Below are 11701 nucleotides of genomic sequence, written 5' to 3'. Positions count from 1 at the left end.
AAAGTGGTAGATTATTGCATGCGGTGTTTGTTATTGGTTGGAGATGTTTTTGTAGCTTGAGGGGAGTAATGAGGGAAAGGTTAGATATATCATGTATGTGTTCGTAGTTCATAGTTGATTAAAAATCTTTCTTTAGACAAATAGAGAACACACATAAAAGTTTAAGTTTTCACGATTTATGGCAAATGTCTATCGAACTATTTAGGGAGAACACACATTTTTTTTTATTTTTATAGTTTTAAAATATCAAAGATTTGAATTTCACCAAATCTACCAAAATTTTAAAATTTTAAAATCATTCGATTTGAAATATATCTAAAATCAATGCATTTTAAATATATTGATTTAAAATCCAAATCTAAATTCAAATTCAAGTTTCCAAATGCAACTTTAGCAACTTCAAAACATTACATGTCAAAAGAAAAAAAAAATGTGAGCATGTAATGGTTAAAATTACTAAGAGCCAACGAAATATTTAATACTATTTGAATTTTTGTTTTCCAGTGACTGATTTAGATATATCATTACAAGAACCGTGATAGTAGAGGTTCAAAACACAAGCTGCCAAAGTTGCATCAACACTGCAAACTAATGACACTTACCAAAGAGCAAAACAAAACCTGCAACAACACTGCTGCAACATAAAAAACTACACACAACAATTTTGATTATTCCACGCCATATACAACATCTTAATCTTTAAAGACACATGGAGACACTCCCCAATTTGAAAAAATAACTCTGTTCTAACAGTTTTCTAGTTTGGATGAATAATGAAAACATATACAAATTATTTACTCTTTCAAAATTTAAAGGGAAACTCCAATAAATAGAATTTTTAGCTGTATCAAAGCCATTACTTGCAAGCCCACCAGCGAAATACTTGACATTCTTAAACCACTCCGAAGATCAAATGCAAATTTAACTAAAACATCACCCTTTTTTTTTTATAATCTTTCAAGAGGTTCATATGCTTGATACACTGAAACAATAACATTGTTACAAAAATACAATAACAAAGGCAACCATGCAGGAAGAATCAACCACTGATGTACATTATGGTTGATTGACTATAATGGTTCATTAACAAATATTTTAAGAGCACTTATTAACCAGAACTTTTTTGTTGTTGTTTTAAGTATTAGATACAAGAAGTATTAGTTCTTCCATATGGTGCTATTTCTACGGAAATTGGGAGCTCCCTCTCTCTAAGTCATATTGGGTTCTCACTAGTAGCACTATTGCAATTGCAAATTCTCACCAAGGCAGAATCTGCAACGAATCAGGTAGCAATACTATAGCAATAGTGACAACATAATTACAACAATAATACAATGACAAAGGCAGTCAAGCAGGAGAGAATCAACCACTACTATTCTGGTTGATTGAGAGAAAAACTATATTTTGTATGATCTGGCACTTGAATATCCTTGAGATGTTGGTATTTGAAGCCTATCAATTATAACAATAGCAAAATAAATAAAAATGGAAATTTTATAAACAATGCAAAAAAGAAAAAGGTCTATAATATGTGAAATGGAGAAATGTAAGCTTACAAACTGTGATTCACAGCAAGTAAACTTGAGCACTCAAGTTTATCACCTATCACAACGAACAAACTTGATAATTTGAATGAGTATTAAACAACTGTTACAACAACAATACTATTGTAATAATAAGGTCAATCCCACGATAATTTAACAAATGAGGATTTCTTTTTTTTTTTGAGAATGCAACAAATGAGGAATTAATTCAAGAACAAGAGACCGACACACCAAAAGTATCCCCATTTATGTTCGTTGTCCAATTTAAAAGATCATGGATTCGACAACTTCTGGCATTAGAATTTGAATCATTTCATTCTTTCTAATTAAATGTTTCATTGTGTATCAACAAAATGATAAAAGAAAGGAAATATGTTTTATTGCTAGTATGAACCTTTGGTAATGCAGTAAAAATAATAGTATAATTGCTTAAAGGGTAATATAATACCTGTGATTTCTCCAAAATGTTGAGGGCACTTTGGTTGACCTCCTCTTGACTTACCTTCGCAGATGCTCCAACAACTCTAAATCACCAAGCTTGTAGGTTTTGTAGCGTTCCCCTTGAATCCTATACCAAAAACAAACAAAAGGAACATGCTTGACTTTCCAAAAATCAGGGCCTTCATCTGGTTGCATACTAAGCACAAATTCCCTCGGCATTTCAAAAAATTCCAAATCTTTGAGGTTTTTCAAGTGGTGGATGCCAGAGGGCACCTCCTCCAGTAGTGGGCAAGGTCCAATTTCAATCTTTTCAAGAAGAGGCAGGGCACCTTCATCTATTATCAACCTATTCAAATTTTTCAAATTTGTGAGCCCTAGAAACTTGAGTTTCTGGAAGCCTCCTTCCTCAATATGTAATTTTCCACCTTCATATCCATGGTAAATCACAAGATTCATCAAGTTAGGTAGAGCTTGAAGGATCTCTAATGGATCATCTATTAATCTAGACCAAGTTAAACCAATTCTAACTATACTCTTGAGTTTAGGAATCCATTCTGGCAAGTTTTCAAGTCGCCCTCTTAGGACAAGAGATTGTAGGAGGAGTGGAGGAGAAGACATTGATTGTAATTCAATAACTTCTTGCTCACTTATTGCACTGATTTTCAATGACCGAAGGTGGAGCATTTTCTCCAATGTAGTGCACAAAGCAATCCCATTTTCTCTCTTCAATTTGGAGATACTCAACTTTCTCAATTGCCTCAATCTTCCCAATTCTGAAATAAGGGTGTTGTTGTTGACTTCCACTTTATGAAGCTTCTGTAAGGACTCTAACTTCCCAATACCACTTGATATCTTTACCGCACGCCGATGATCAATATTATATTCAATATCACGATTTATAAAGTAGGCCGCAAGATATCGTAGTTTAAGGAGTCTGTTGATCTCCTTTGGTATCTCAGACACAAGGGAACGTTTCAAATCCAAAGTCTCTAAGTTATGTAGTTTACCTATAGACTTTGGAAGAATGTGTACTTTTGTATCTCTCAATCTTAAATATCTTAGATGGAATAGGTTACCCACTTCTTTAGGAATGTAATCTATAGGAGCTCCTTCAAAATCTAGTGTTTTCATGAGCTTAAAATTTTCAAAACAAGTAGTAAGAAAAGAATTGGATACCTCGACTACCCCCACCATAAGAATAGAACGAGTTTGGGAAGAAGAAGTACCCTCCAAAGGAGTATTAACATTGTTTTGAATGGAGAGGTGCCGACCAATTCCATTAAAAATTGAGCAATTACTCATTGAAACATGACAAAAACTCAATTCTTCTGACCTAGAAACAATAACCTCACGCATCATATCATGAACTCGACAAGTTCTAACTTTGCCAACAAAATCAACCTGTGCCACTTGAATCAAACTTCTATGAATGAGTTCACTCAAGCAATCATGTGCAACATCTTCCAACAATTTCCCTTTCTTTTCTTTTACAAAACCTTCAGCTATCCATAGCCGAGTTAGTCTAGCACAATTAATAGAGTAATCCTCTGGAAATATGCCCAAATATAAGAAACATGCTTTGAGATTGTAAGGTAGATCACGATAACTAAAGGATAGAATCTTGGTGATACTTCTAAGGCGGGAATTAGTTTCAAACTCTAAACTAAGACTATCAAGAACTTTGCACCACTCAGAGACAACCTTGGCTTTGGTGGACAAAAGACCACCTATAGCCACAATTGCTAGAGGTAACCCTCCGCATCTTTCAACTATTACACGTGACAAATCATAAAGCTCAGGAGGACATTGCCCCCTTTCCCATTGGAATACCTTCTTGTAGAAGAGCTCCAAAGCTTTTTCTAAAGGTAGAGGTGGTAGCTTGTACACATAATAATATGGAGATTCTTTGTTAGAAGGAGCAACATCCTCACTTCGGGTTGTGATTATTATTCTACCTCCTTTGCCATTCTCTGGGAAAGCACATTTTATATGTTCCCAAAATCCTATATTCCATATATCATCAAAAATTACTACATACCTTTGTTCACGCAAATAGTGCTTCAATTCTTCAATTAGTGATATCACTTTCACTGTGTCAATATCCTTAGGAGCAAACTCCTTCTTTGCCTTGTAGAACTGCTTTATCATTTCTCTTAATAGTTCCTCCATCTTGTATGATTGAGACACAGTGATCCAAGCATAACAATTGAAGTGAGCTACAATCTTCTCATTGTCATACACTTTTTTAACAAGAGTGGTCTTGCCAAGCCCACCAATGCCGACCACCGAACACACCATGCGATTAGAAGATCCTTCTACCAGCCAATTTATCAATTTGTCTCTATGTGACTCAATGCCCACAACCTCAGCCTCCTCAATGAAAAGGGATTCCACTCGAGGGTCAAGCCATGTATCACTTCTAGTGTCGCTGCCCAATCCTCCTTGATTTATAGTGTTGAAGTGATATCTAACAGCCCGCTCTCTCTTTTCCTTGATATTTTTATTGATATCTTGAATCTTATAGGCTATCACACTTCTTGCTTTCAATTTTATGGTAAATCGAAAAACTTTATGGAGAAAATATAATCCTGGCCTTCGCCCATGAGAACATTTTGCTAAATGAAGTATGTATTCGTCAATAACATCTTCTATGTGATAAGCTTCTTCCCTTATCTGTTTCACCCATGTTTTCTCAACATTGCTCAAGTCCCCTATTTCGGTTCTAGCATCTGCGTCCTTGAGGAAGGACTGAATGATCTCCAATTCACCTTTGATGTTTGCAACTTTATCGTGGATACCCATAAAAAATTTTGCTTCATGGACTAACAACCGGACCAAATTCTCAATAACGAGGCCAACTGCAATTTCTGCCATTTCTTCTTCCTTCTTAGATCATTTAAGTACACACACCATTTGCTATACTGTTGCTTTTCGTATAATCACTAATATGACTATAGATGATTGAATGGTTCTTTTATTTGAGCTATCTAAAAGGATTGTTGATCTACAAACAAGGAGGCATGGAAATGGGTTTGGGTGACACGAGTGGCTAAGTTTGGAGATAGAGATGGAGAAGTGGAAAAATGATGATGCGGAATTCTTAGAATCATGGGTTTTGAAGTCATTGATGATCCTTGTATTGGTTTCAAGAAAAAGGCTGGGTGTTGAGTTAGATTAAGGGTATGGACGGTGATGACTATTTGGTGGGATATATTGAAGATTAATGTGAACAAGGACTTAGCTTGGAGAAGTGGGTCTGGTATTATGGTGGAAAAAGATGGGTGAAGTGTAGTAAAGGGAAATGGAATAGGAACCTGCAATTTCGGTATTGCTCCAATGACTTCTAGTTCTAGTTGTATCAAAGGAATTGGACAAAAGAGTCACTATTCAAACACCGTGAATAATAGAAAAATTTAGTAGTGTGATCTAACAAGAGCGGTCCATTTATTTTGCGTGGAGGGAGAATGGACAAAGCGAAATTTCCATTGCACACACTCACTAAATGTCCATTTAATAAAGATTATTTTTGCCAACTTATTTTAGTATTCAGCTTATTTTTAGTGCTATTCATTGGTCTCACTATACTTTTTGATACTATTCATTGGTTTTATTGTACTATTTTAGCTAACTTTTATCTTTGTTTACAGTATTTTCAGCAAAAAAAATTTAATTTTAAAAAAATAAGTTGATCCCAAACGGACCCTACAGATACAATACATAGTTTTTTGAACTGAGAGTCCGTTTGGTTGGGAGAATGGAAAAGTGAGAGGATAAAAAATGCAGAGAGGATTGAAAAGATTTTAGTTTCTCTCATTTGTGTTTGGTTAGGAAGGTGGAAAAGTGGATGAATGAAAAACATTTTTGTTTTGTTGAAAATAAAGTTTGTATAAATTGACCATCATGTCCCTATTAAATAAAATAAAAGGTAACACATTATACTTTTTAAAAAAAATTATGTATAAATAGACACTAATTAAAGTATAAAAAAAAAAAAAAATAAAGAAAGAAAGAAAGAAAGATAGCTACACATCGAGAAAAAGTCAAAAAATAAAAAAATAAAAAGAAGGAAAGAAAAGAAGCTACTTTCAAACTTCAGACCCAAAAAAAAAGAAAAAAAAGAAAAAAAAAAGAAAGAAAAGGAAAACCATCACGTTATTAACAAAGAAAAAAAAAATCAAGGAAAAAAGAAAGTCAACACGTCGGTAACAAAGGAAGAAAAAATGAAAGGAAAAAATAATAAGCCAACACTACAAACTTGATGGTGAATTTTAAAGGTATTTTTGGAAACTTATTTTATGAGTTTTTTTCCTCTCAGTTTTTTCTTTATTTTGGAGAGAAAACTTTTTGATGGGTCAGGAGAGAAAATATGTGAGCCCTACCATTTATTTTCTTTTTTTCTTAACCCAACCAAACACACTCTAAAAAAGTTTTACTTCCTAATTTCACTTCCGAACAAATACAACCTAAAATTCAGTCACAAATTCCAAGTGAGAATAGAATCTCCGTCTCTTTCTTTTTGCTTGCTAAAGGGAGATTCTAGCATTTTGCCCTTACTTAAAAAAAAAAAAAAAAAAAATATTAGGAATATGTCTATGTTTTGAAACTATTTAGGTTCATGTCCATGTTTTGAAACTCGATTTTAATAAAATCGAGTTTCAATCTAAAACTCGATTGGTTTAAAATCGAGTTATGCCAAATGAAATTTAAAAAAAAAAATAAAAAAATAAAAAAAAAGGCCTTGCATGGAACTTGAGTTCTATGCCTATAGCTGTGTTTAGAGAGTCCTATAGTGACATTTTAAATGGAACTCGAGCTCCATGAACTCAAGTTCCATGCAATTTTTTTTTTCTTCAAAGTTTGATCGCCCCATTTTTTTTTTTTAAGTTTAATCGCCTCATACTCGATTTTCTACAAATTGAGTTTTACATTGAAACTTGATTTTGAAAAAATTAAATTTTAAAACATGAGCATGGATCTAAATAATTTTAAAACAGTAATATATTATTAAATTTAAAAAAAAAAATGACAAAATGCTAGAATCCCTTGCTAAAGTAATCTCATTTTCTTTTTGATCTCTCTGGTTATTATTTAAACATCTTGACTCATATGTCACAGTCAACAACCGACCCGTGGTAGTTTTTGATGAGCTAGGATGGGTCCTGTCCTTGCAGTTTTCCTTTTCTTTCATTGATTTCTCCAAAAAGGTAGTGAAGAGAGAAACAAAACTATGATTTGACATTACGGCCTTAGAGCATTAGCATTAAAGAATGTTAATGTCAAATGTAAGGGATATTAGACATTTCAATCCCTAAAATGTATTACATCAGGAAATGCTATTGTTAAGTATTGCATTTTTTTTGCAATAGTACTACAGTGTAATTCTATCTTTAGAATTGCACTGAAGCACAATTCTAAAAAAAAAAAAAAACTAATATTTTATTGTGATGGTGAGTGGAAGAAAGAAAGAATAAATGATGGTGATTGAGAGAAATATTATTTTATTGTGTAGATATATTATTTTAATGAGTAGAATAGGAAAATAAAAGTTTAGAATGCTAAAAATATTGTATAATAAAATGGTATAATTAATAAAGTAACTTTTTGAGATAGTAAAATAGAATAGAGTAGCATTTTTTAATACTGATGCTCTTATGAGTCATTATTCTATTGTCGTTTTTGGAAGAAGAATAAATGGTCTTGATTCTTGGCCTCTCATTTTGCTTTTTTTGTACGAAAGTTGTGTCGACGGGCTCTTTACAACCCAGCTTTTTTGTAACCTTTACACAGCTCTATGTGTCTTTTTATCAGATGTGGGTCAGCTTAATAGGGAAAAAAAAATGAATAAAGAGACCAAAATACCCTTTTTCACGTCTCTCACCAACTCACATAGGAAAATTTGAAAACTCATGCGTCTTTCACAGGAAAACAACACCCAAACAAATATTGGAAGTAAGGCTCTCAATCTATTTTGATTGTTGGGACCTTAAGACAATGACTAAATTAGAACCTTATTCACAAAAACGTTTTTTTTTTTGGTTAAATATTACTTTAAAAACAATAAAGAAGAAAAAAAAAGAGGAAAATATCTGTATGTAAACCACTAACGACTAGATAGAGGTGTGAATGGCAGGAATAGGATACAATTAAATCAATAACAGAAAATGCAGAATGCTTTGTACCTTGTGAAGCTCAAACATGGTGTAAGGCAGTCTTACCCGTTAAAAGTGAGCAATGTTAAGGTCACATAATTCGACATGTGACAAGTTGTAAGTAGTAAAAATGTAATTTTTTTTTTCAACGCTTACACCTAGTCATGTGTTAATAAGTTGTGACAAAAAGTTAAAAACTACGTAGTTTTTATTTTTTATTTTTTTATGACACTAGCATTTATCATTAAAAGTGGAGCCACATCCTTGATAAGCAATGACTTCTGACTTACGTGTCCTCAGAGCTCTTACCACTACCAGAGTAAGCTAGTTTACAGTTGCACAAAACCAGACCAACCACTACCAGAGTAAGCTAGTTTACAGTTGCACAAAACCAGATCAAGTGAGAGGGGTTTTACACAAATCTGAAACTGCGAAGAAGCTTTTAATTTTTTTTTTTTATAAAAAAAATCACTTTTTTATCCTTTAAATGGAGAGGCAAAATTTCTAGGAATGAATTCAAAGAAACTAAAAAGTTTTGAGATTGTTCTTTATTTTTTATTTTAAGTCTTTTGATTTCAGTTTTTCTTAATCAAGAGAGAATGATTCTTCAGCTTTTGAGCAGAAGATTACAAGTTGTAAAATGGTAAAGCTAAGTAGTAAATAAATGAAACAATGAATGTGATTGGTGAGTTTCAACTAATAAATAAATAATTTTTTTTAATTATTTTTTAGTAGTAGCACATTAATTTGTGAGATTTAAGTAGTAAGATTTGTAACTTATCTCATCATTTTTTTTCTTTGATTTTTTTTCTTAATTGCTTAAGTTTTGGGGCTAAATAAATATTAAAATTTGAGATCCTTTTTCACTAGGGATGCTTTAGGCAGTTGCCTAACTTGCATAATGCACCAACCGACCCTGATTGAAAGACAAAGAAATGAAGGTTTTTTTTTTTTAATTGATAGAAGGGTAGGGAGATTTGAAAATTTTAAAAAATCACCTCCATTGAAATTATTATTTGTTCATTGTAGTGTGAAACTAGATTGTGTCCACAAATATAAGATTATAGTGTTATTGAAGGCAATGAAATTCGACAAGCTTACATTAAACATGGCCTCCCCCTCCCTCCCCCATGTTCAAATCCTAGCTCCGTCCCTGTTTGGAAGAGTGATTCACTGAAAATTTTTGTATCATCAATTATAATCTTATCAATTCATGCAAACAAGCAAATATGACATTTTCTTTTCTGTTCTGTTCAATTTTTTTTTTAAATCTTTGTTTATCAATATGTGAATCCTTCAACTTGTTAAGTAATAAACTCGATCTAGGAATAGGAAGTTTTGAAGAAATTGTTTTTGGAAGCTAAGAGGGTGTTTTGCAAACCACAGAGCAGGTCAGCCATGAACAAAATAATTGATTCCAAAAGTTTTTAGATTGGTGACAATTTAGTTCAAAAAGCTTGTTCAAACTTCTAAATAAGGCTAGAAAATATTCACCTATAAATGTCGTCATTTTCATTTTTTCCTAATACAATCCCTTCAAAATCCCAAATTCATGAACAGCATGTTAAATAGTGATAATTAAAATTGGTTATGGCTTGATTCTTGACAAACTATATAAAATAAAATCATTTCAATTGGTTTAACTTATATTGGAATTGAACCAGTTCTATATACTTCTATTATTCTATAGTTTGCCAAACATGAACAAGAAAAAAGTCTTTGCCAATGCACTCGTGCGGTTTAGGAACCTTGTCTGAGATTAGTAAAAACAAGTGCAACAGACAAAGTTAGCTCTTTCCTATTGGGGTAGGAAGCCTACATTGGACGAGAAGAATGTGAACGAGAATTTTCTAAGTCTTTGGGTTTTGTCAGGTCACCGGTGGTCATTATCTTGATAAATTGCAGGGGCGACTCTAAATTGAAGCCACCATGAAAAAAAGAATTTATTATGTATTAATTTTAAAAAATTTATGATTTTTTACTCTTAAAAAATTTTGAGACCAACTTAAATTTTTTTTTTTCACAAATTTTTTAAAACCCAATATAATTCAACTTTAGACAAAGTTTGGTGATAAACTTGGTTGTAAACTAAGGTTACAACTCCGCTTAATAAATTTTTTTATTGAATGTGAATTTTGAAAAATCCAATATTGAATTACATTTTCTTCTTATCTCCTTTATACTTGCACAATTTCAATAAGATCAAAGATTAGCTATGTCATTAATTAAATATTTGAATTTTAGGTTTTTGTGGTTTAAAACTATACATAAAAAATAAGTTTATAGATCGAATAATAAACAACATATGATTGACAGGAAATTTGATATATGTTTTAAAAGTATAAAGAATGAGCAATTCAATGGTTATATTTTCAAAATATGTAGTTATGTTAATTTGGTTCCCTTAACAATATGTTAGGCCCTTATAAATAAAAAATGAAAAGTTAAAAAGAAAATTTTTATCAAACTGAAATGTTGAAAGAGATAAAGCTTGTAGATATTAATAATGAGTCTATCATGCAAAGATTTTAAAATAAGAAAACTCATAGAAGGAAATTGTAAAATTTTATGTATTTGTGTGTATGTGTGCTCTTTTTTTTTTTTTTTTTTTTGGTCAATATTTAAAGTTATCTTCTTATTAAATTTTGTATAATTTAATTTCATAATGACCACCTTTTTTTTTTTTTTTTTTTTTTTGGTCAATATTTAAAGTTATCTTCTTATTAAATTTTGTATAATTTAATTTCATAATGACCACCATTAAAAAAATTACTGTTGCCGCCACAAATAAATTGGAGAACAAGTTTCCTTCTTTACAAGTTGCATAAATATCAACATGCCAGATGCAAAATAATAGATGTATGAAAATGACAGATGCTCTGACTACATTTATATATGAAAATGACAGATGCAAAAGAAAAAACAAAAAGGTCACTACAACATTGTAGAAAATTGATATACTTTTCATCTTCTGCATGATATAAATAAAAAATTTAATAATGTAGTTAGAAATATAGTTAAATGAATAAATTCATAAATTTTTAAAATTTTAAGCTCTTGAAATTATTAGTACTTTATTGTAATAATAGAGAATGAGATCCTGAGATCGATACATTTTTTGATATACAATTAAAATTCAATCATATCTAAAATAAATAGTTTAAACATCAAAATCAATTGATTTTTGGCCAAATGGCAACAATTAATGTGAGCCTTATTTAAATTTTTTTGCCAACTAATGAATAATAATTGAGTTTCATAGAGGGAAAAATGGCAGTCTCTATTTACAGTTGTTTCTGGAGTGGAATTGCACAGAGGGCAAACATTGGGCAGTCACATGCATGCCCCCCTCTAGATAGAATATCTCTCACTAGAATACTATTATGGAGTCTGGAGATAATAAAGGCTTGAGAAAAAGACAAGTCCATTTAATGTCCTAGGCCCAAATAATATCTCTCACTATTATAACGAATTTCCTATGTGAATCTTAATATCCAAGGCCCAAAGAATGTCTCTCACTAGTCACTAGGCAGTATCCGTAGAATATCTCTCACTAGTATAACGATT

At 31.7% G+C, this 11701-nt stretch overlaps 1 protein-coding gene across 1 annotated transcript; it reads right to left on the bottom strand.

The window, feature by feature from the left end:
* Window positions 1-991: 991 nt before the first annotated feature.
* LOC112006812 (disease resistance protein RPM1-like) lies at window positions 992-5227 on the bottom strand. Its single transcript, XM_065771637.1, has 2 exons — window positions 1993-5227; window positions 992-1452 (listed from the first exon to the last, which is right to left on the bottom strand). Exon 1 carries the CDS (start codon window positions 4857-4859, stop codon window positions 2043-2045), a length of 2817 nt encoding a protein of 938 aa, XP_065627709.1. The 5' UTR covers window positions 4860-5227; the 3' UTR covers window positions 992-1452; window positions 1993-2042.
* Between the last annotated feature and the right edge of the window lie 6474 nt (window positions 5228-11701).

This window comes from Quercus suber, unplaced genomic scaffold (genome assembly GCF_002906115.3).
Source record: "Quercus suber isolate HL8 unplaced genomic scaffold, Cork oak 2.0 scaffold_46, whole genome shotgun sequence".
NCBI lineage: Eukaryota > Viridiplantae > Streptophyta > Magnoliopsida > Fagales > Fagaceae > Quercus > Quercus suber.
Note: the sequence above shows the minus strand (reverse complement) of the source record. Positions and strands in the feature narration are given on the sequence as shown.

Coding starts and splice junctions, on each gene's coding strand:
- LOC112006812 (XM_065771637.1), bottom strand. CDS start 4,859: ATGGCAGAAATTGCAGTTGGCCTCGTTATTGAGAATTTGGTCCGGTTG.